The following is a 25,705-nucleotide window of genomic DNA, read 5'->3' on the forward strand; positions in this document are numbered from 1 at the left end:
ACTTCCAAAAAATCAGCCATTGAAAACCCTGTGGAACACGGTTCTCTAACACACATGGGGTTGCCATGAGTCAGAGCCGACTTAATAGCAATTGATAATTGGTAATCTTCACCACAGTCCTATGACACATGAAAAAAAAAAAAACCCCATTGCCGTTGAGTCGATTCCTTCCGACTCATAGCGACCCTATAGGAAGGACAGAGTACAACTGCCCCATACGGTTTCCAAGGAGCAGCTGGTGGATTCGAACTGCCGACCTTTCGGTTAGCGGCCAAGCGCTTAACTACTGCACCACCAGGGCTCCACAGGAACTATTATTTCCATTTCATATATCAAGGCTCAGAGAAGTTAACTTACTTTACTTGGTCACTTGCAAATGGAGCCAAAAGTTGAACTCAAACCCTCTGATTTCCAATTAACAAGTGATCTTGACAATAAGCTAGTGCAAATCACTATGGCAGAATCTATATGGCTGGGTATCACCAGCTTTGCTCAGACCGGTCCCCAGGAAAGAAGCCCTCTCCTTACATTAACAAGTCCACAAGTCAATATCAGTTCACTGTCTAACTTGCCTGAGGAAATAATCTCTAACCTTCAGTTATTTAAAAGAATAACTTCTCTTCCAAAGCCGATTGCCACATTCATAAGAACAGTTATTCATATTATCGATAACCACCTACTAGTTTAATTAATTTACTTATTTAATAGATTGAGTTCCAGTCCTGTGTGAGGAACTGTGCTAGGCATCTAGTTAGATAAATTTTGTTGTAAGTTTTCTGTGATAGTTGTGATACATAGAAATTGCGTAGTAGAGTGCCTGGCACATTAATAATTGATAACTACTAATCAGGGGTGGATGAACAGATTGTGTGTAGACAGTATATTTAGAATCAGATATATCTAGTTTTGGAATCCTAGCTTTACATTAGTTATGTGACCTTGAGCAAATCATATGTCTTCTCATCTGTAGAGATGGTAGAACAATTGCTACCTTGCAAATTGTTATCACCATTAAAGATTATGAATAAAAAGCATCTAGGGTCGCTATGAGTCAGAATCTACTCGACGGCAACGAGTTTGGTTTTTTGGGTTGTTTTTAGTACAGTAGCTGGAACATAAAGGTGCTCTGTAAATGATGACTCATTATTATGAAGCTTTAGTGCTAAGCCGAAGCTTTCAATAAGCTCAATTTAAGTTACTACCAACCTTGCGTAGAATCTCATGCATGGGCCCCAAGGCTGAATCATCTTTGAAGACCTTGGCTGGCAGGTGCACCACGGCAAAAGTTTCCACAGTGGGCTTTTTTGGGCCTTTTCTTCCAGACTAGACGTGGACTACAGGCTTCCACTGTCAAGTGCTAAAAAATGATGTTGATTAGATTCTCATCAGAAAATAGTCACAGTCTCAAAGAAACTGCCTCTGCTCCCTAACCTGTTTGGTGTGTTTCAAAACCTGAGAATGATTCTTCTCTATTTCTCCAAAACAGCCTAACACAGTGCCAGATACATGCTGAGCAAATGTGTGCCTAAGGGAGTCTGTAGGCTGGGGCTACTGCTTCCTTAAGTCATCCCTTGATAGCAATGCTTACTTGAGCAGACTGCTTCAAAGGCCAGATAACAAAGGCATTAGAAAACAGAGTTAGGTATCGTCACCAAATTAAACATATAGCAAAATTAACCTGCCACGCTGTTGATGTGCATGCAGTAATTAGGCTTGTTTACCAAGCAGCTCTCACTAAGGACCATTAATTAGTATTACAGTCAAACTAAGGTTTCCCTTTTTTGTCCTCTTTTTTATTTCTCTGGCATCTCAGGGAAGAAAAAAAAACCCATCAGTGTTAAAACAGTCTCCATGATACCTGTGCGGTTTAATCCTCATCTCCTCCTGTACCCTCGCATTTTGCACACTACACTAGAACATTAAGTTCCATCAACCAAGGCTTTCCTTGACCCTCACTGCCTCCCACCCCAGAGGTCTAAGGTTCAAACTCTCGGGCCTCTTCCCCACGAGATCCTTGAATGTTATGCTTGGCCCCTGCTTCTTGTCTCCTGCTGGGAATGGTCAGTCCCAGGCATTCTGTGCTATAGGAGGACTCCAGGCAGGAAGTACTCTGGGGTCTGAGGCTGTGGGCAGTCTGTCAGCGTGTCACTACAGTGAAGGAGGAAGGCACAGACTCAGGAATTAAGATTGCAACCAAGTATGGTGCTATGAGATGTGACGAGGCCACATTAAGGATGGACTTTAGAACCTCTGATTTCTGGGAGGCTTGGGTCCTAAAAGAAAATAAAAAGGAAACGGGCATGTGTGGGTGGGCAGAAACTAACCAGGCAAAACAATGTGTCTGGATAGTGCAGACTTCAGACCTGAGCCTATGGCTCAGAAAAGCCAGTGACCTTGGTAGTTTTTGAGCTGCAACCTTCAGCAATGGAGTGGAAACAGCACTGGAGAAGAGAGTCAGAACACCTGAGATCTAGTCCCAGCTCTGCCACATAGACTATATAACCTTGGGCAAGTCAGTTAATTTCTCACGCCCTCAGATTCTTTGTTTGTAAAATGTCATATTGCCTACTTTCTGGGGTTATTATGAGGATTAAATGGGGTCATGAACAGGGAAAGTGAAAAGCATTGTCTAAATTTAAGGAAGCATTTCTAATGAGGTATAGCAAGACAAACTTTCAGGTAAGTCTGGATCTTTGGAGAAGAGGCATGGGGGGTGCTGGTAGGGGATGAGATCTGAGGTGATACTGTAATGCTTTTATATTTTAAGTATCCAACTGTTTGGAAACCTCCAGAAGAGCAAGGCCATATCCGTTCTACCTGTGCGGTATTGTGAAAGTAGCATTTTGAAGCCTCTGTTCTCTGAGCTTAAGGGACAGAATGTGGAAATAATCTAATTCTCATTTTACAGAATGAAAAAAATGCAAGGTCCTTAGTCCATTCATCTAATTAATACTTCTAAAGTGCTTACTCAAATACCTGGGACAGTGCTTGTACAATGGAAGCAAAGATAAATAAGAAAACATGGTTCCTGCCTTCAAGAAACTCCAAGTCTTATGGGGGAGACAGTCGAGTATATAGACCAATTAGAATACTATGTAATGAGTGCTGTAATTGGGTGGGGCTACATAAGGTGCAGTGAGAAGGTAAAAGAAGAATCATTATGGCATCTTCTTGGATGAATTGGAAAAGTCTTGAAAAATGAGTAGGTGTTTATCAGATGAAAAAGAAGGGTATGCATTTTAGGCAAAGGCAACTGCCTATGCAGAGATATAGAGACATGAGAAAGCATGATGTGTTCAGCAAATTAGGTTTTTCAGAATAACTCTTGTTCTTGTTTTTGGGTGTCATCAAGTCAATTCTGATTCATGGCAACCCTATATGACAGAGTAGAACTGCCCCATAGGGTTTACAGGAGCAGATCACCAGATCTTTTCTCCCATGGAGCAGCTGGTGGGTTCGAAACACCAACCTTTCGGTTAGCAGCCCAGTGCTTAACCATTGCTCCACCAGAGCTAGAGTGTAAATAATGAGAAGGCAAGTGACAAGAGATTAGTCTAGGGATGCAGTTATTAAAGGGCCTTTTGTGTATGATAATGGCAGTAGGATGGTAGGAAACTAGAAAGTACAAGACACCTGTTGAGTAGAGAAGAATAGAAAAGAAGGGGGGGCAGAAAGAGGTCAGAGAAAAGAAGGGGAGACTGAAGGTGGTGTGAAGAAGGCAGTGGCTGTCAAAATACCCACCCACATGTGCTGATATGTAATAATATCCCTCTGTGAGTCAGAATCGACTTCACGGCAGTGGCCCAGGGTTGTTAGAAGGGTCAAATAAGGCTATAGCTAGAAAAGACCTTTGTAAAGTGATATTACTGTTCATACGGGAGAAATGATTATTACACTGCATTTTCCAAAATGTGTAGTGATCAAGAGCATAGGTTCTGGAGCCAGACTGCTTGGTTTTAGAATCTGATCTGCCAATTACTAACTGTGTGATCTTAGACAAGTTCCTTAACCTCTCTGTGACTCAGTTTTACTGATTTACAGAATGGGGATAATAATAGTTCCTACTTTATTGTATTGTTATGAGGATTAAATGAGTTAATGTAAATAGTATGCTTAGAATATGAGCTTTACAATAGCATCTTAGTGAAGTAGAGAGGGCAAGGAACTTTTTCTCCATCATATAGTTTGTTCTTTTTCCCCCACCCCTCAGCGGCCCGCATTGATGGTCCCTTGGTTCCTCAGGGGCTGTCCAAGTGCCAGAGATACGCAACCCAGCAGAGGCCCAGGCTTAGTTCAGTCCATCAGTGTCCAGTCTGACCAGTGCCCCTGCCCTTCCTCTCCAGGCTTCCGCAACTTGCACGTGGATGACCAGATGGCAGTCATTCAGTATTCCTGGATGGGGCTCATGGTGTTTGCCATGGGCTGGCGGTCCTTCACCAACGTTAACTCCAGGATGCTCTACTTCGCCCCCGATCTGGTTTTCAATGAGTAAGTGCTCCTGGGTCCAAAGTTCACATAAGCACAGCAGCCTGTAGAGGCCTGGATGGTGGTGATGCAGGTAGTTGGGGTGATGGTGGGGACTTGCCCATTTGACATACAGGTGAGGTAATGGAAGCCCCATCCAGCCAGCTCAGTCTTAGGTGGCTTTGCCCAAGCTGAAAGGCCAATTGATGGGAGGTGATCGGGGTGGAGGGTGCTGATGGTGATGATGTTGCTGAAGCCATTCCCTTTCCAACCCTAGTATTTTGGCCATGCTTCTCACCTTCTTTGTGGCTTACCTCAAAAACCCGTGTAAATACCCCTCCCCTTCACTCTGAGCAACATAGCAAAGGAGCAGAGTTACTCTGGTTGTGAGGGTTGAAGTTCCTTTGGTTCTGTTGCTACCACTGGGAGTTACTGCTAGCCATCATTTGTTGAGCAACTACTTTGTGCCAGGGCCATGCTAGATACTTTCTTTATATCATCTTAATGAGCCTTCATGACAGCCTGATGGGATAGCAGCTGTAATCTCCCTCCTTTTTTTAAATTGTGGTGAAAATGTACATAACAAAACATATGCCATCTCAACAATTTCTACCTGTACCATTCAATGACATTGATGTAATTCCCTTTTTTTGGATGAGGAAAATGACACTCAGTAAGAAGAGTAGCAGCTTACCTAAGGTACATAGCTAGTGAGTGTTGCAGCTGGGATTCAAATTCAGAACGACTTGGCTCCAACTCTAGGATCCTGCCCCTGAGGAATTAGAAGAGCTGAACTTCCTGGGTAGTTCTAACGACACTGCAACCTTCCTAGCACTCAAGGGCTTTTAAGGTCTTGGCTTTCAGTCTCATGTTATTCTTTAAAATTTTAGCTTGAAGTTTTTAACCAGCCCACTATCTCCTGCCTTTAGAGAGTGACAGGTACCAATGTGGCCATGCCTTAGGATCCCTGGTTGTCTTTGTGGGTTTCCTCTTTTAGCCTTCTTCCAAATGCACAGGGAACTTTTTCCAAGGAAGACAAGAATCATATATTGATTAAGCCATGTCCCTAGCTCCTAGAACAGAGCCTGGTATGGAAGATGAGCTCAGGTAGAGTTATTTTGCTACTACTATAGGCTACTGCTAACCACCATTTGTTGAGCAACTATTTTGTGCCAGAACTATGGTAGATATTTTGTAAATATTATGTCAGTGAATCCTCATGGAAATCAAAGCGATTTCCCCTTTTTATAGACAATCCTGTTTTTATGGATGGGAAAAGTCAGGTTCAGCAAAAAAAAGTGACTCACCCAAAGTCACACAGCTAGGGTATGTTGGAGACAAGACTCAAATGTATATTTATGTAATTCTAAAGTCTTCTGCTATCTCATGGTGGTAACTGGTGAGGAGGAGAAGCTCCACCAGTCTCTGGCTGTGTGATCTTGGCCAAGTTATTTCCCTTATCTTAAAAACAGTTTTAATTAATGCCTGCCCTGCTGTCAACTCTACTTATACTTCATGCATTAGTCAAGGGCTCAGATTCTGGAATTACACTTTTCTGGACAAAAATCTCAGCTCTACTATTTCCTACATCTATGTCTTGGGGGAAGAGCCTTAACTCCCCTGACCCTCATTTTCCTCATCTGTTAATAATAATAGACCTTCTTAAATTGTATGTTATGATGGCTAAATGGGAACTAATGGATGCAAAACGCCTGACCCATAGTAGGCACAAAATACAAAAGAAGTCCCTTTCTGATACTTCACTTCTCTAATAGCAATCACTTTCTCTATGTCTGCTGTTTAAGGTCTCTCTATGACATTGTGCATGGAGCTGGCCAGAAAAAAACTTCCCAATGACCTTGAGCCAGTCTTACCACAGAGAATCCCTTTGGTCAGGGAAGGAATTGACCTTTCTTCCTCTCCACCTCTCTAACCCAGAAGCGGCTTAAAATAAAATCTACAGACCAGTGGTTCCTTCCAGTACTGCAATGCCACGTGAGGGAGAGTGAGAGTCCCCAGCTTCTCTCTCCCAACCCAGCCAGCCTTGGTAGCTAGAAGCTAAGAATAACCACTGGGTTTCTGGCATGACCTGCTCTGTGATTTCCAAGCCTCCAAAGAGTTACCTATGATGCCATCATCTAGAGCAGGCCTTGAAATCTTCCTTACTTGTTATTTTGGTCCCCCCTACCCCCCTGATTGATTGAGGACACCTGCACCAGCCTCCCCAGAACCCTGAGGTTTTGGGGGCTTTGCAAGATGACAATTGGTTATTTTCCAAATCTTAATTTTCTTCCCTGCCTCTGAGTTAGTATGTGGCACCCCACCTAAACTTTCTGGTGCAGGCCCATCCACCTCATACAAAGGTGCCACAGGAATCCCCACAAGGTCAGGGAGCTATGCCCACCAACCCTCAGGGCTCCTGAAACAACAGCCCCCCCTTCTTCTTGTGGGAACCTACTACGTTAGAACTCTCAGACTCCCTAGAAACATCTGGACCAGTGTTTCTCAACAAGGATGCTGTTGACATTTTGGGAGGAATAGTTTTTCATTGTGCAGGATGGTCCTGCATACTGGAATATGTTTAACATCCTTGGCACCTGTCCACTAAATATTAAATAAGGCATCAGTCACAGTGACAACCCAAACTGTCTCCACTCATTTCTACCACCCATTAGGGAGGCAGTACCACTCTAGTCAAGACCCACTAATCAATGCCAACCTTCTCCAGGTATTGATCGGGAGAGTGAGGCCCAAAAAGAAAGACAAGGACTTTTCCAAGCTAAGCCAACCCATTTGCTGATCTCTCTGACACTGAACTCTGTCATCGTCCCTGCTTCCTTCTTTCTTTCCCTCTTTGTGGAGAGCATATGTTGTTGTGGTAATGGGATTGATCTCTAGTTGTGTGACCTTGGATAAATTACGGAACTTCTCTGAGCCTCAACCTCCTCGTCTGTAGAATGGTGAAGAAGATCATAGTGTCATTTATTGAGCACTTACTGTATGCCAGGCACTGTTCAGTATTTTCCAATCTTCATCTCCCCTCTTATCCACTCTCCTTTATTCCTACCTACCCCTGCTCTCCTCTTGAATTCCATTCTTGTCTCTCCTTTTCTCCCCTACCTTCTCCGTTCACTTTATTTTATTTAACTCTCCCCCTTTTCATTGTGACTTTTTCTCCCCTTTTCTTCCCCTCCCTCTGAATTCTTTCCCTTGCTTCTCTTCCATCTCTCCCCTCCCCACCTTCTCTCTACCTGGGACCTGCAGCATTGTTACAGCAATCCTCCATCCAGGGACCTGATTTCAGTGGTAAAAGGACTACAATGTTTTCGTCAATAGAGCTTGAAAGCACAAGGGAGACCTGAGCAGGAATAGGCCCCAGGGTCAACAGATCTTACTAAAATTTTTTCTAGGGTGAAAGAGCTTGGAGCAACACTGTTCTGGTCAATTGACTTGTGATACTCTCTAAATACTTCCTCTTTCCAGTTGGGCCTTAGCCTGAATACTTCCACACCATCCCCCTCCTTCCAGGCCCTACTCATCCTCTGGACCAGGCTAGTAGTTTGGGGAACAAAATTGCAAACCACAGCCTTCAAGTCCAATCCAGGAGATCCTCACCGTTATTAGGAGGAGGGGGGTGGAAATTTCCTACCCTTTCTCTGCACGCTACAACATCAATTTCTGGCTTGCACACACGCACACACACACACACATTTGGTTTCTGAAGTTCTAAAAACCGGGAAGGCGTAGTGGCCCAAGAAGCAGGAGGAAGCTGTGTTTCTCTCAGAGATGTGGCATGGCCAGTCATGGAACAGAGAGGTTGCTCCCCTATGAGAAGCCTGTCCAAGCCTTGGCTACTTACCCATATCATTTATAGATGTTAATGTGATACTGTGGTCACAAATCACTATAATAAAGAATTTTATACGTGTTTACAGCTCCCAAACTGTGGTGAAGAATGGCCAGTTATGAGAAAGTGGGCTATCCTTCAGCAGAGGTCATTTAGGTTAGACATTCAGAAATACTTCTTGGTTTATCTGAGAAGCGTTGGAATTCATTTTGAAAAGACAATCTGGAATCTCTTCCCCTGGAAGACTTTAAAGAAGTGATTAAAATTCTAATATGGGAAATGGCATTCAAGGCAAGAGGCAAGGGGATTGACAGGATAAACACCTGTGGTCATGTGAGAATCCCAGTATCCTTATGTTAAGAGCTGATTTCTATGGCTTAGTCCCTAAAAATCCTCCAAGTTGGGCTGCCAAGGAGGCAAGTTCTAGCTCTGACTGTAGCTAGAATATTAGAGCTGTAGTCGGGGAGACCATGCACCTGCCCCATTGTGTTCATTTGGTCAGGCTTTCCTGTCTCTGTTTCAGGAAACTGTAGGGGCAAGAAGACCTGGAAATTCCATGTACTAACTGATATCCTGGCCATGGGAGATGAGTAGTTATCAGGATGTCAGGATTTTGGAAAAAGAGAAGGAAAAAACAAAAAACAGCCATGTTCCTTGTCATTAAAGCAGCAGAAGAAGAAACAGTAGGCTCTTCTTGGAGAACCTAGGAAGGGGAGGGCAACCAGGCGCATTCTTTGGGCTTCTTTTAAGCCTCCCCTCACTCCTTTCCTTCCTCTGTGGTTCTTCTTCCCAGGTACCGCATGCACAAGTCCCGGATGTACAGCCAGTGTGTCCGAATGAGGCACCTCTCCCAAGAGTTTGGATGGCTCCAAATCACCCCCCAGGAATTCCTGTGCATGAAAGCATTACTGCTGTTCAGCATTAGTAAGTGCCTGGAGGGCCAGTTAGTGCCCCTGGGAGCATGGGGGCCCAGAAGGGGGCTGTTTTTACCATTAAAAGGTTATCAGGTGAAAAGCTAGCCCCTGGAAATTCCCCTATTTGTCCCCTTTCCCCGCCTCACTGTACCCCAGCATTCTTTTTCCTGACAAAGACCAATTTCATGGCTAGAGACCATTTTCTTTGCTAGAATTCACCTTCCATCAGATCTCCACCTACCCACCCTGCTTTTCCTTGGGATCAAGGTTGTTTTGACTAGTTGTAACAGATCTCTTAGTTTTCCCATAACTTCTGCCATAGAAACAGGTGAGAACCAACTTATACCCCTGTGCAAGGCAATAGAACAGGAGGGATGCCTCTTTGAAGGAATATTCTCTTCTGCCAACATTAGGAGATCTATGTAAGCAACTCAGCCCCGAAAAACCAAACTCATTGATGTCCAGTCGATTCCGACTCATATCAATCCTACAGGACATGGTAGAGCTGCCCTGTAGGGTTTTCAAGGCTGTAAATCTTTATGGAAGTAGACTGCCACATCTTTCTCCCACAGATCGGCTGGTGGGTTCGAACCACCAACCTTTACAGTTAGCATCCAAGCGCTTAACCACTGCACCACTAGGGCTCCTCAGAAGCAACTTAGGGTTTATTCGGCAGCCAAGGAACCTTTTTTAATGTCTTTTCTAAACAGAGTGCTGTCTTAGCCTCTGTGAGGGAGAAAGGAGACCAAATTTGATACTCAAAGCCATGTGTTTTAATTGTCTAAATCAGAGCAGGACTATGGACAACATATAATCATAAGTCCTAAAAAAAAAAAAAATGGGTAGATGAGAAAACTAGGAAAAGGAAATCAACTCAAAAAACTAGATCAGTTGCCGTTGAGTTGATTCCAACTTATAGCAACCCTATAGGACAGAGTAGAACTGCCCCATAGAGTTTCCAAGAAGTGGCTGGTGGATTCGAATCACTGTGTCACCAGGGCCCTTCTGTGAGGGAGAAAATGAAAGGTTCAGAAAATTTTATATACCTGATTTCCTTCAGATTGAGTCCAGCTAGGCTTTTCCCCAAGACCTACCTGGCAGCCTGAAGGCCCCAAGCACACAGATTTCAACTGACAGGAAGCCAAGTAGATGGTTCCCTCCCTGTGGGGATGACAGTCAAGTTTGTGGTCAGAAAACTTGATGCTTTGTCTAATGTTCCTTCCTGGACATGCTTCCCCTCCCCATTCTGTCTTCATCCCACATCAGTTCCCGTGGATGGGCTGAAAAATCAAAAATTCTTTGATGAACTTCGAATGAACTACATCAAGGAACTCGATCGTATCATTGCATGCAAGAGAAAAAATCCCACATCCTGCTCAAGGCGCTTCTACCAGCTCACCAAGCTCCTGGACTCTGTGCAGCCTGTAAGCAAAAGATGGAGGGTGCTTTGTCAGGGAGAGTAGCCTGATAAAGCCAAGTGATAACGTGCTCCTCTAGGCTCTGACACCACCTGTTGGGAGATGCTTCCATTACTCTCTGGCTTTGAGTGTGGTCCAGAAAGAAAAGCAGCAGAGAAGAAAGGAACACAGGTCACAGTGTTCCAGCTGGATGTTGTGAAAGAGGTGGAGGAGTTGAGAACAGAGCAGTTGGGACTCGGGAAAGGGGCTTAGAGCAGATGAGTCCTCTAGACAGACAAAACAGACCTGGATGTTTTTCCCTCCTCCCTGAGTCATGTCTCTGTGTGTGTGAGTGTGAGTGTGTGTGTGTGTGTGTGTGTGTGTTGGATAAGAGCAACACCCAATCCTGGGTCAGATAACTTGAAATGGTGTAAAAGATCTCTTGGAAGCCCTCAGTCACTCCCTTGAAATCACTTAACACAAAAACTGACACACACACACAACCTCACAAGAGAGGGCCAAGGGAAGGGGTGGAAACAAAAAGCTAAAACGACCAGAAATCAGAGATGGGGGGAGATCCTGGCAGAAGCCAACTCTTTATCAATCCTGTGTTCTCCCTCTCTTATTAACCCTGCAGATTGCAAGAGAGCTGCATCAGTTCACTTTTGACCTGCTAATCAAGTCCCACATGGTGAGCGTGGACTTTCCGGAAATGATGGCAGAGATCATATCTGTGCAAGTGCCCAAGATCCTTTCTGGGAAAGTCAAGCCCATCTATTTTCACACACAGTGAAGAGTTGAAAGTCTCCATTTCCTCACCCACCTCACTCCCCTTTTCAGATGTATTCTGCCTGTTATAACTCTGCACTACTTCTCTGCAGTGCCTTGGGGAATTTCCTCTACTGATGTACAGTCTGTCATGAAGATGTTCCTGAGTTCTATTTCCTGGGCTTTTTTCTCTTTTCCTCCTTTCTTTCCTTCTTTTCTCCCTATCTGACCCTCCCATGGCATATTCAAATTCTGTTCCCTACCATGTCTCCCATCTGTAGTATTTCTTCAAATCTGTGGTGATACTCCCGTGGCCCAGCGTCAAGTTGTACTTGTTTACAGCACTGTGCTGTGTGCTAGCAACACAAACGTTTACTCACCTAATGCCATGGGAAGTTGAGAGAGCTGAGAGTATTTGGGGGAAAAGCTTTTTTTTGAAACTTACTAGGTGTTTTTGCTGTCAAAAAATATAAAAACAAAAAAATCCTCAAAGAGGCCAACAGTGATGAAAAAAATGAAAAATGCAGGCCATGGGAAGATCACTTCACTGTTTTTTTATAATCCTTCCCTCCCTGGGAAACTTTTCTTCCTGTGAACAACTATTGCCATTAAAGGGCAAGGTGATCCTAAATCAGACTTGGGGGATGCAGAGAGTGGAGAGGACAAAGAGGGCAGAAGGATCACCAGTACCTGCCCACAGTCTTGGCCCCTGAGGTCTAGATAAATGCTCAAATGCAATGCACTTCAGTATTCTGAAAATGTGCTTCTTGTTTGAAAACTTGTCTGCATGTGAACTTCTCTTCCCGCCCACAAATCCTTTTTCTCTCTCACTTTCTGCCTCCATCCTCAAATCAGCTTTCAATAGCTTCTAAGAGCTTTGAACTGAATCTTCTCTTTAGCCAAAACTTGGCATTTCCCCTGAAGAATCAGACCAGTGAAAAGGAGGAGAGGAGAGATTTGACCCTTTGGAAGGCCCCATTTGGATCCAGGTCTGTTTCCGCATGTGTAGGCTAGGGAAGAGCTTGGGGCTAGAGTCAGAGGAGAAGGAAGTGGTGGCTTGGCTCTTCTCCTACTTGGGACACTGAATAGTTGATCCCTCACTGCCACCACCTTTGTTCCTCCTTTAAAGGACCTGAATGAAGTTTTCTGCCTAACTCCATGCAGCCACAAGCTCCCTGCATATCCCCTTCCAGTGTTTCATGGGCTGAACTTAACCAGATTGCATTTCAGCTGTGATGATGAAGCATGTTCACGTCTTTGGGCATATCAACTGGCAGATTTCATCAACTGTCAGATTGCTGCAGCAAACTGTCAGATCGTTGGAAAGAAAACATCAAAGGGATTGGACAAGCTGGGCGTCTTGCCCATGTCCTCCAGAAATGATACCCTCCCAGCAAGTGGAGAAATGCTCACTTTCTCCTTTAGAGCAGCTAAAGGGGCTAACCAGACCAGGGCTGAAGAGAAAACTCAATTACTTGGGTGGGAAGAATGAAGACATAAAACCAAAAACCCTGTAAATACTCTCATTGCCAACCAGCATACCCACCTGCAAAAGTCATGTGAAGATGGGAGAAGAAACCAAGAGGAGACTGACTAATAAGTTAAAGTCTTCAGAGTCAGACCTAAAGCCAGATGGGCACCATCTGGCGAGTTTACTCATCATCTTCCTCTGTCGTTGATTCTGGACTCTGGCATTGGCCATACTCACTCAGACTCCCCACTATTGTTGCTGTCTCTCAGTCAGAGGGAAGCTGAAACATTGAGACTTTCTACAAAACCATGGCCTCCTTTGGAAAGGTCTGGATGGTGTGACTTCAATAGGACGACACCCATGGACTCAGCAGGTGTTCCTGGGACACTGGTTTTATGTAGCCCTTTGGCACCCCTCTGTTCTGCTGACTTTGTCTCCCAACCCCAAGGGCAGGGGAATATCCACCTACTTTCTCATCCCGGCCATTGCCTCCTCACTTAGCTCTTAATTTCATCTGTTAAACTCAAATCTTAGGGGCCAGTCACCAAACTGCCCATTTCATTTGGTTTACTCTAATTGTTGAGAAGATAGTTCCTGAGTGACATGATCCACATGGGTTTCCTACTCTGGTTTCTATGTTGATATTAATAGCCAAATGAACTTACAAAACAGATCTTTAAATAACAAGAGAGAAAGGAACCTAAGACGGATGATATGCCAATACAAGACTGCTGGACAAAACTAAAGCTGACAGATTCCCTTTCTAGGGTTGTCATTGTTGTTACTGTTAGGTGACATCTAGTCTGTTCTGACTCATAGCGAACCTGTGTACAACAGAACGAAACACTGCCAGGTCCTGCGCCATCCTCACAGTTGCTATGCTTGAGCCCATTGTTGCAGCCACTGTGTCAGTCCATCTTGTTGAGGGTCTTCCTCTTTTTCATTGACCCTCTACTTTACCAAGCATGGTATTCTTCTCCAGGGACTGGTCCCTCCCAATAACATGACAAGAGTACATGAGACAAAGTCTCACCATCCTTGCTTCTAATGAGCATTCTGGTGGCACTTCTTCCAAGACAAATTTGTCCATTCTTTTGGCAGTCCAAAATTCAATATTCTTTGCCAACACCACAATTCAAAGGCATCAATTCTTCTTCGGTCTTCCATATTAACTCTCTAGCTTTCGCATGCATATGAGGAGATTGAAAACACCACGGCTTGGGTCAGGTGCACCTCAGTCCTCAAAGTAACATCTTTGCTTTTAAACACTTTAAATGGGTCTTTTGCAGCCAATTTGTCCAATGCAACGCGTCTTTTGATTTCTTGACTGCTGCTTCCATGGGTGTTGATTGTGGATCCAAGTAAAATGAAATCCTTGACAACTTCAATCTTTTCTCCATTTTTTACGATGTTGCTTATTGGTCCAGTTGTGAGGATTTTTGTTTTCTTTACTTTGAGATGTAATCCGTACTGAAGGCTGCGGTCTTTGATTTTTGTCAGTAAGTGCTTCAAGTCCTCTTTCACTTTCAGCAAGCAAGGTTGTGTCATCTGCATAACACAGGAGTCTTCCTCCAATCCTGATGCCCTGTTCTTCTTCATATAGTCCAGCTTCTCGGATTATTTGCTCAGCATACAGATTGAATAGGTATGGTGAAAAGATACAACCCTGACACACACCTTTCCTGACTTTAAACCATGCAGTATCCCCTTGTTCTGTTCAAACGACTGCCTTTTGATCCGTGTACAGATTCTTCTCGAATTGATGGAATACCAATTGAGATGTTTCAACAGATGGATGCAGTGCTGGAAGTGCTCACTCGTCTATGCCAAGAAATTTGAAAGACAGCTATCTGGCCAACCAGCTGGAAGATATCCATATTTATGCCTATTCCTAAGAAAGGTGATCCAACCGAATGTGGAAATTATCGAACAATGTCATTAATATCACATGCAAGCAAAATTTTGCTGAAAATCACTCAAATGCGGCTGCAACAGTGTATCGACAGGGAACTGCCAGAAATTCAAGCCAGATTTAGAAAAGGACGTGGAACCAGGGATATCATTGCTGATGTCAGATGGATCCTGGTTGAAAGCAGAGAATACCAGAAAGATGTTTACCTGTGTTTTATTGACTATGCTAAGGCATTCGACTGTGTGGATCATAACAAATTATGGATAACATTGTGGAGAATAGGAATTCCGGAACACTTAATTGTGCTCACGAGGAATCTTAATTGTGCTTTCTAGGGTAGGATAGACAAATTCTGATTTTCTTTGTTATGGCACCATCTGGCTCATATAAGCTCACAGCATTACTTTTAGCTGTTTTAACAGAAAAACAAAACAAAAACACTCTTTTCAGTTAAACTAGATTACATTTTAATAGTTCCTTTATGTCTGTTTTTAAAAGATTTTCATCTTTTGTGGAACATGGATTCAATTATATCATTCTAATACCTCTCCTTGTAAATACTAGAGGCACTCCTTCCCATTTCTCTATCAAATTTTTCATCTTTATAGATTTACTAATCATGAATCTTGTCTTTGTAAATATATATGTTTTTCATTTGTGAAAGCCAAAAATCAATGAAACATCAGTGTAATTAAAAGCAGCAACAACTGGATTACTCCAAATTTCCAAATGGCAAGATCAGTAAAAACTGGCCTAAACAAGTATTTAGGCCAACTATTTCTGCACTGAGGTTTCAGTGAGCAAAGGACATTTTAGCTTGGCTTTGTACTCCCTCGGATAAAAGGAGGAGAGATTTGTTTTGTTTTGGCCATTGATGATCTAGCCGATGTAATTGTCCTCTGGGAAGAAGTCTCATTTTGCATGCACTCGGCTCTACAAACAGAGCCGATGTGGTTGGTACACTGTGCTTACCCGTGAAGAACCAGCCACCCAGACTCTCTCACCTGGTGAGCTGGAAGATGAGGCTCACTCAAGGAACAAGCCACAGGGACCGTCTCCAAAGAGGTTTGCAGTTCTGGATGGGGATGGAGAGTGAGGAAGACAAAAAGAAGAAGCACCAGGGAGAAAGGCTTTGTCTGTACTAGGCAGCAGACAGCTGCCCAGGTCACGAACTCTGTGGTCAAAGAAAAGAGTCGTGTGGCAGTTTCATCTCTTGTTCACTGGGCAGCTGGCCCAAGCCTGGCCTCCAAGCTGAAATGGAGGTTGGATTCCTTGTTCCATAACTTTTCTATGCCACAGACAATATTGTTGTTCTTTGGACAGTTTATTATTATTTTTTTAAATTACCTTAATCTGAGAAAGGAATTTTTTGAAGGATTCTGTCATATATCTTTGAAAAAAGAAAATCAGTAGTACATATATTTTTATGTATGTTCACTGGCACTTAAAAAAAAAAAGAGCTTCACTCTGTCCTTTGGGTAGTTGCAAAGGTAATTGTCCAGGTTGAAAAATAATGTGCTGATGCTACAGTCCCTCTCTGTTCATACTCTGCTTCTTAACACATATGTGCATAAATAACAGGTTGTATTCTACTTGTACTTTAAGAGAAATAGATACACCATCTACATGATACTGACACTACACAAATGACCTAACTTTAAGCTTCAGGTAGTTTTTAAGTGATTGTTTCATTAGGCACAGCACAGACGTGGCCTTGCCCCCTTCTCTCCCTTGAAATTCGGCAGGGCACAAAGGCCCAAGCCATTCCCTCTGCCCCTTTCCAACCCTGCACCAGCACTGCACTTCATAAGACTCTCTCCAGACAGCCCAGTAACTATCCCTGCATGGCCCAGCAAAACAAAAGACTGACTACTAATTATCCTGTGCCAGTTGCCCAGGTGAGAGGAGACTGGGCCAAGGGAGTGACTTTCATGCTTGACCTCCTATAGAGGAAGCAGGGGAACCTGGATTGCTAAAGCACAGAATCAAATCCCAAACTTAAAGCCAAAATAGCCGTTTAGCATGTGCAATTTCTTGTAAAAGGCAGTTTCTACCCCTGCTGCCTTTTATAGGCAGATCTGTTCTCACAACTTGATCTCTTTGAAAATCTTTGAGAGCAGTTAAAAAAAAAGAGTGAGAGATTAAAGCTTCACATTATGTAACCAAAGATTACACTGTATCTGCTAAGATACAAAATTTTTTAAGGGCAGGGAGGGTGCAAGCGTTAGAGCCTCTTTGGTAAGCTATCCAAAGACAGACTAAAGGACTTTGCTGGTGACTGACTTATTAGAGTTCTGTGGGGGTTTTCCTCTACAATAGACATTTTTAGATGAGTTGAAAATATTTTGGGAAAAAATGGGATTATGGGTCCTTCACTAAGTGATTTTATAAGCAGAATTAGCTTTCCTTTTTTGTAGTAGTTACTGAACAAATTCTTGAAGCTCCATTATTGCATGGTTGGAAATGGAGCTGGTCTTGGCCACTGTGTTTGCTAGTACCCATATTAGCTTATCTGAAGATGTGAAGCCCTTGTCGAGAAGGGGAGCATTTAAAGGACTAGATTTTGCACTAGAGGGACAGCAGGCAGAAATCCCTGTTTCTGCCCACTTTGGACAGCACAAAATGTTTTCTGCAGTTTAGGCAGAAAGTTGAAATATATTGTAAATGAGTATTTGTATCCATGTTTTCAAATTGAATTATATATATAGATATAATGTGTTCTGCTAGCTTTGCCTTTCTCTGCACCTTTATATTTGGTTCCAGGTCATAACTGATACCATGTACTTGTGAGAGAAGCTGCAGTTACATTTTAGAAGCTCTCTCAGAATGGACAAGATACCTGGGTTGACCAGATAACTAGGAGATCTTGTCCCTATTGGGGCCTGACCCACAGGCCTTACAAAGGGGTAGAGGGGGTAGGTGTAGGGTACATGATGTATTGCACTTTACTAGCCAAGACAGTTGAATGTAGAAAGGGTGGTGGAGACTCATTGGAAGTGACTGGGCTTTACCATAGGAAAGTACAAGACTGGGGTGCCAAAAGACCACCCAAATGATTGACCAGTGGCCCCCTAACGGGAACTGACTGGTTGAGAGAACGAAGGGCGTTCCTCGGTCTTCACCATCCTTTTAAGAAAAGGGCAGTTTCCTGAGCTTGTAAACCTGGAGCAAGTGTTCCATCTTTCACACAATTAAATTACATGCGATTGAGGTGCTCTTGCTACTGGGTGTTTGTGTGCTCTAATTCTGGTTTTGGATATGTTCTGTAAAGAGTTCGACAAATGAAAATGTGTTTTTCTCTGTTAAAATTTGTCAGTGTACTAGAAGTTGTATCTCTGTAGGTGCAGGTCCATCTCTGTCCATGGGTAACGGTGTTTTTTGTTCGATTAATTAAGAGTTTGACACTGGGGTCTGTTGCCCAGAGCCTCCCAACACTCAACCATTTCTAAGTGAAAGCAGAAAAATCCACATTAGTCACTCCTCTTCAGAGGAGAAAAACAACCTTTGACTCAGCTTCAATTTATCCCTTTTTGATTTGGCTAGAAAGTAGGTCAGGTACATTGATTGGCTACCCTAATTAATGGAATTAAATGAGAAACTATGGATTGGGTGGTCCTTGGAGCCTAGAACAGTTCCCACATATGCTACTTAACAAGGCTGTCATGTAGCTGCAGACTTCACTGGCCACCAAACACTGGAACACACACATATCCATACCCCAAAGGAAAGAAAATTCTGAAATACTGCTACTTCTCTGGTGGTGTCCTCCCTGGCTGCTGCTTCATGGTATGGGACCCCGTACCCTGCAATTCAGACAGGCCAGGCTTCCAGCCTCTCAGAACTTTAGCCCTTGGTGCTAACTGCCCTGCAGTGAAGTGTCTGTGGGGCTGTCCTATCCCATAAGCTAATTGGGTGCTGAGAGCAGCCACCATTAGGATGACCCAAGTAAAAAAGAGTCCTCTCATCACTCAGTGACACCATTCTGCTTTCCCCTAGACTGGAACTGTGATTAGGGAGTGCCTCAGACATGACATTCTTGCGCTGTCCTTGAGATTAATTTGGCAGCAGGAGGGAGCAGACTATGTAACCAGAGATAAGAATTAATTTTCAATGTTGAGGGAAAAAAATAATAGAGAGAAAGGGTGCATCATATAAAGATAAAAAATGAAACAAATTAAGTTTGCTTAAGACTTCTTTTGATGGGGCTTAAGTTCTCACAGTGGCATTTGGCCTCCACTGGGCAGCAGGACCAGCCCCAACCGCTGGTGTTCTGTTCTCATTTTGTAATCTTGGAATCTTTTGTTGCTCTAAATACAATTAAAAAAATGGCAGAAACTTGTTTGTTGGAATACGTGTGTGACTCTGGGTTTGTCTCTGCCTCTGCTCTCAGAAATATCATCCATTGTGTAAAATATTAGCCTGCTGGACTGCCAGCTAAAACTTGGCCACAGCCTCTGTTGTGGCTGCAGGCTCAAGTTATTGTTAACAAAGAGACCTGAGAAAAGCAGCTAATGTCCTCTTATCATCCTTGTTAATTTGTTATAACTTAAAACAATCTACAATTTCAGATGAATGTCATCAAAATTCTTTTAATTAGCTCTTTTTATTGACTCTCTTTATTGAAGTCAAGAGTTGGTATCGTGCCAAGTGGCCTTTTACACTACTTTGATTTTCACATACTTTTAAAAATCTTTGCACAAGGGTTGTAAATTTGCTGTGTTGGCCTTAACATAGGTTGACCTGGGACCAACAAACGATCAAAGGGTCTGGGCTAGAAAGCGCAAATGGACACTGACAGCCCAACAGAACTTCTCCGCAAACCTCAGCTCTTCACCCTCACAGCCTAATCCTTTCGAGAGCATAAAATAAGCGGAGGCATCATTGCCCAGTTCTTGCCAAGCTTCAGATAAACAATGGCCACATTTACATCCAGGTAAAACTCTAGCCAGCCTTCTTTTGGGTCCTCAGTTCAAGCAAGGCCCTTTCCTGTCTCCTCTCAGTTTGAAAATTTATCAGATCCCAAAGTGAATTTCTGGGCTTGAGATATAGGCTGTGAATGAGGTGTGACACATGTATTAAGAAATAACAAAGTCTCTATGTGTCAGTGTCCTTACCTGTAATAGGAGTTGTCACAATGCCTCCTTCCTGGGCTGGGTTAGGGATTCAGTGAGATTGTATGTGATACAACTGGTGGGTTCATTGCTTTGGCTTAGCTCCCTGTTAAAATGCCAGAACTCCTGAGAGGGGTCTCACATTAAGCCATGTTTTTCATTGACAAAGAGTAGATGGATTTCTCAATTTTTTCTGAAATTAGTGTTTGATGGGAAAGAGAGGAGAACAAAAGATTGTTAGGACGTGTTTGTTTGTGTCTAAGTAACACAGTTATGTATGGTTTTTGGGTTGTGTGTAAGTCAGAGCCTGCCTCTGGGGTAGAGGGATGACGAGTCCCTCTGACGACCATTGCTTAGCCCTTCTTCCCTTGTACCTGTAGAGTGACATAACAGCCCACTCTACTTGGCTTCACTCACCACTCAGATCCTACTTGAAGAGCCAGTGTTTGGCATCCACTATAGATTTTCCAAGGAGTAGCAAAACACAGAGGTCAGGGGCCCACATGATACTTGATGGGTTGAAAAGAGCCTGGAGGCAGAAGTTCTTTATGCGACATATCAGGCAGCTAGTGTATAGCGAAGATTCTGGACCACTGATTCACTATATGACCTTGGACAACCTTCTTAAACCTTTTCTGGGCCTCAGTTTTCTCATCTGTAAAATAAGTGTGTCAGGAGGTGGAGTGAGGTGTGGAGTAGAGCTATATGATCTGGGAATATGATCTGAAATAACCATTGTTATTGCCAATTACAGCAAAATCTGTCTTAATTATGACATAAAGAAAAAGAAAGACCTTTTACTACCTCCAGAGTGCATAGTTTTAGAGTTAGAATCCCCACATATGTTTTCAACAAACATTTACTGAACATCTGGGGGTGAGGGGCTGAAAGCAACAATGGACTCCGAAGTAATAGATGTCGTCAACTCCCTGATAGATGAGGGAAAGGGCTCAGAAGTGAAATAATTTGTTTAATGTTTAAATTTTCTAATAAATGGCAGAGATAAATAGGAGTTAAATAAGCCACAGTCTGTGCTTTCAGTGAGTTTACAGTCTAGTAAATGCCTGAGATCAGGTCAGTCTGAGGTTTCAACCTATCACAATCACCCCCTACCCTCCCACATCCATCCCTCCAAAGAGACTAGGCTAGCCTCTGATTTAAAATTGCTGCCTTTTGGAGCTAGAAGGGGGCTTAGGTATCAGCTGGCCCAAATTTCTCATTCCTCACATGAGGGAACCAGCCCCAAAAAGACTTTATTCAGTAAATACTTTTTGAATGTTACTGTGAACCAGGGCTTGTGGCAAAAGAGACCCAGCTCACGTCCCCTTCATGTGCCTGCACGCAGCTTGCCATGGTGGTAGGGCACCTGAGAACCTCTTCCATTCCCTGCACACTGGTTTAGAGTCTTGGTGAGAGAGCCTCTGCCTCTTCTTGCCTGTGGATCCCATGTATATGGCCCAAGGATCTCTACCCCAGCCATAGCACTTACTTTACCTACCACTCACATCCCAGAGACTTTCTTCATACCACTGTGTGGGAGGGTGAGAGCAGAGAACTGGGTAACTGGGACTGTGGAAACAATGAGAAACTTTGAAAAGACACATTGGAGTATGAGAATTTTGTTTTCCAAGTTAACAGGAAGATGTAAATGATTCACATCTTCAGATTTTCCTGCCATCATTACTTCAGGCCATAACTTACCCCGCTTTCTCTTGGCTTCTTCCCCAGGGGACTTCAAGCAAGGAGAGAGGCCATTTGGAGAACTTGGTCTAGCTGCTGCCCAGCAAGGCTTTGTACCAAAAAAGCTAGCTTAAGCCAGACTTTGTGCAAACAGTCCCCACCCATGAGGCACTTCAAATCTGAGGCCAAGAAACAGGTCAGCAGAGCAAGCAGATGCTGTGAGAGGCACATCGCCTACCACCTGGGCAGTGACACTTGTCACCAAAGGAAGCTGGCCCTTTTGATGCTTGTGCACAGTGCCAAGCTTGCATAATGTCAGGATTGGACTAATCTTGTGGGAAAATCCTACTGCTTCAAAAAACTGCAGGAATCCCTCACAGAGGCACAGTGACCAATAACCCCTTCATCCTTTGTTCTTTTATTCAACAACTATTTTCTTGTGCAGCCACTATGTACCTTTTATAGGAACTAGACAGATGTGCTCTTTGCCCTCATGGAGCTCCCAGTCTAGTGGGGACAGACAAAGACATAAGCAATTCTAATATAATATAATGGGTACTTTGGAGAGAGAGATTCAGGGTTCTGTGGGGGTATGGAGGTTTAGTGAGAAGGCCAGAAAGGCTGCTTAAAGAAGTCTAGGCTATGACCCAAGTTTCATGAAGATGGGGCTGGAGGTGGAGAAAAGGGCATTCTTACTCAGGCAAGAGACAGCAGACTTGTAAACTTCAAGTAATTTAGTTTAGCCTGAGGAAAAAGTTTTAAGAAATGTGTGGCTGTGAGAGATGAGGGTAGATAGGGAAGCACAAGCCACACCAGCAAGGAGTGGCATGCTAAAGAGTTTGACATTTATCCTTTCCCAGCATTTCAATTCTCAGAACACTGTCAGACACATGATTTCATCTGAACCTCACAACAGCCTGAGGAGACAGGCAGGGCAGGGATCAAGCCAGTTTTGCAGATAGGGAAACTGAGGCTCAGAAAGGTGAAGGGGTTTTTCCGAACTCTGCTTCTGAATAATTGTCCCAAGTCTAAACTGAAAGCCCTGAGTAACCTGATTTCAAGTCTCAGGCTCCTCATATTATACAAATACATCTCTTAAAGACCTCAGGACTTGCCAGTGCAGTTCTTAGAATGTGTTCAGGGTTCTCTGTGGTGACAGTCCGCACTGCCTACTACTACACCACCTGTACCTGCCATGGCCTTCCTAAGGTGACACTCACTGGCACAGGGCTTCTAGTGGTAGTGCAGGAAATCAGAAAAAGTGCTAGTGAAGAGCAGACATTCCATGTTCCCAAAGGAGGTGACATCTGATTCAAGCTTTGAGCAATGAGATGAAATTCCACAGGAGAAGGGAACTAGGCAAGCAATCAAGGCAGAAAATGCATCATGGGTAAATGCACAGAAGGCAGGAAAGAGTATGGCTACTGGTTTGGGACAGTGGGAAATAGTGGGGAGTAAGAGTTGGAGATAAGTTTGTGCTGAGGCCCATTATGAAAAACCTTGTGTGCCCTGCTCAGAAGTGGAAACTCTTGTATGCGCGTCATTCTCAGTTGCCACATGTGACAATAATGGCCATACATGTGATACACTCTCAAGGGAGCCGACAGGGTTACATGCAATTCCTGACACATAGCTATCACTCAGCCCCTTTCTCTCCCACTTAAGAAAGCAAATATGAATGCAAGTTAGGCTCACATTTTTTTTTATTGTACTTTAGATAAAGGTTTACAGAACAAGTAGTTTCTCATTAAACAGTCAGTACACATATTGTTTTATGACATTGGTTAACAAACCCATGACATGTCAACACTCTCCCTTCTCGACTTTGGAGGACCATTTTTTTGGTGAAAATATACATAGCCAAAGATAAACACCATTTCAAAAATTTCTACGTGTACAATTCAGTGACATCGATTACATTCTTCCAGTTGTGCTACTATTCTCACTACCCCTTTCCAAATTATTCCATCACCATTATCTTCAATTCACTGTCCCCTAGGTTTCACATCAAACCTTTTGAGTTGTTATTGTCAATTTGATCTCACATAGATAATTCTTTTTTTTTTTTGTACTTTAGATGAAGGTTTACAGAACAGTTTCTCATTAAAAAGTACACATATTGCCCTATGACAATGGTTAACAACCCCACGACATGCCAACACTATCTTTTCTCAACGTTGGGTTCCCTATCACCAGCTTTCCTGTCCCCTCCTACCTTCTAGTCCTTGTCCCTGGACTACTGTGCCTCATTAGTCCCGTAGGCTGACATTATTAAAAGCAAAAACTTGAACCACCAATAGGATATTTTTAAGAAATCTATCCATGAACTTCAATGTTTAAAATAATATCAACAGATTACTTGCACACCTTACAATGGATTACAGTGCACCATTTGAGATAACTAAGGATTTTTTTAAATCAAAGCTATCACATAATTAGTTTTGGGAGATAGACGCTATGCTGAAACATGCTGTGTGTGAATGTAATAGAGGATGGAGCAGAATAATGATGATGAATGTATTGAGCACTCACTACGAAATGTAGCAGGAAATGCTAAACTCTTTACATCATTTATATTATATAATCCTCACTTCAACCTTATGAGGTGAGCACAGTTATCCTCATTATATAGATAAGGAAATTGAGGTGCTGATTCAACATTATTTATGGCTCAGAGCCAATGTTACTTCTAAGTAACAAAGCCTGGACTCAAACCTAAGTATGTTTGCTATCAAAGCCTATGACTGTGAACACTACACTATTTTCTTTTTTGAAAGGCTGGCTGACTTTTCTCAAAGAGGCCCAAGGAGCTCAAAGGCAGACAGTAGTGAGAGGAGCATTATAAACAGAAATAAAAGAGAAACTATATCACAATCACCCACTCTAGGAGGGACAGCGATGTATGGCGCACATAAGTCCAAGAGTTCTGCAAGGCTGCTACCTCCTCCCCAAACTTCAGATGAGTCCTTTTGGGAGAAAAAATGGTCTTCTCTAGCCCTACCATCTCCTAAGGGTCTTGCCAAGGCTCTTGCTCCTGCTCCCTGTCTCTGGTTAGAGGTATCAGAGGTGCAGCACTTCACCAAATGGTCAAAGAACCTATCAAAATATTTAAAAAGGCAGGCAGGAGAAAAGATCATTGGACTGGGGAACAAGATACCAGGTGTCCTAAGCTGGGTTCTCTAGAGAAACAAAACCAGTAAACCATATAAATATATACAGAGAAAGATTTCTATGAAGGAAATGGCTCACTTGGTTGTTGAGACTGGAAAGTCTCAAGTCCATGGCTTCTCCTGGCTCACAGGCTGCGAAGACCAATGAATCTCAAAGTCAGCAGGAAGGACGGCAGGTAAACTGCTATCTCAAGTCCCAAGAACCAGAGGTCAGACGAACAGGATGCAGAGCAAGCAAGAGCCACCAAGCCTTGCCAGAAAGTGCACCTATAATGGATGCAGGCCATGCCTCCAAGGAAACTCCCTTTCAACTGACTGGCATCTCATAACATATTCCATCATAGAGGTGATCATATTATATCAGATCTCATCATAGAGTTGATTACATCATTATACGACTGCCAAACTACATCGTAACTGCCAAACCACTGAGAATCATGGCCCAGCCAAGTTGACACACAACCTTAATGATCACAGTCCACCCCTTGTCAACTTGGCACTTGTATACATCTCCTTAAACCATACATAATCTCTGAATAAAGACAATTATAAAGTCGTACTTACACCTAACATGATACAACTAACACTGTCTTAGTCATCTAGTGCTGCTATAACATAAATAGCACAAGTGGATGGTTTTAACAAAGAGAAGTTTATTCTCTCACAGTCCAGCAGACTACAAGTCCAAATACAGGGCATCAGCTCCAGGAGAAGGCTTTCTCTGTTGGCTCTGGAGAAAGGCCCTTGTGATGCATCAGTCTTCCCTTAGTCTGGAGCATCTCAGCCCAGGAACCTCAGGTCTAAAGGACACGCTCTGCTCCCGGCACTGCTTTCTTGGTGGTATGAGGTTCCCATGTGTCTCTGCTCGCTTCCCTCTTATATCTTAACATAAATTGGCTTAAGACACTACCTAATCTTGTAGACCTCATCAGTATAACTGCCGCTAATCCATCTTATTACATCATAGTGAT

General features: G+C 43.3%; 1 protein-coding gene across 7 annotated transcripts in view; it reads left to right on the forward strand.

The window, feature by feature from the left end:
• AR (androgen receptor) overlaps window positions 1–11,803 on the forward strand; it is a 293,854-nt gene extending 282,051 nt beyond the window's left edge. For 6 of the 7 annotated variants that reach the window (XM_004380092.1, XM_023734646.1, XM_023734647.1 and 3 more), the window contains 4 exons: window positions 4,344–4,488; window positions 9,105–9,235; window positions 10,492–10,649; window positions 11,260–11,561. In XM_004380092.1, the coding sequence (XP_004380149.1) occupies window positions 4,344–4,488; window positions 9,105–9,235; window positions 10,492–10,649; window positions 11,260–11,415 (590 nt within the window). In that variant the 3' untranslated portion in view covers window positions 11,416–11,561. Of the gene's footprint in view, window positions 1–4,343; window positions 4,489–9,104; window positions 9,236–10,491; window positions 10,650–11,259 lie in introns of all 7 variants that reach the window. The other variant, XM_023734651.1, reaches the window with a different exon arrangement.
• The last annotated feature ends 13,902 nt before the right edge of the window (window positions 11,804–25,705 follow it).

The sequence above is a fragment of the Trichechus manatus genome, unplaced genomic scaffold (genome assembly GCF_000243295.1).
Source record: "Trichechus manatus latirostris isolate Lorelei unplaced genomic scaffold, TriManLat1.0 scaffold00070, whole genome shotgun sequence".
NCBI lineage: Eukaryota > Metazoa > Chordata > Mammalia > Sirenia > Trichechidae > Trichechus > Trichechus manatus.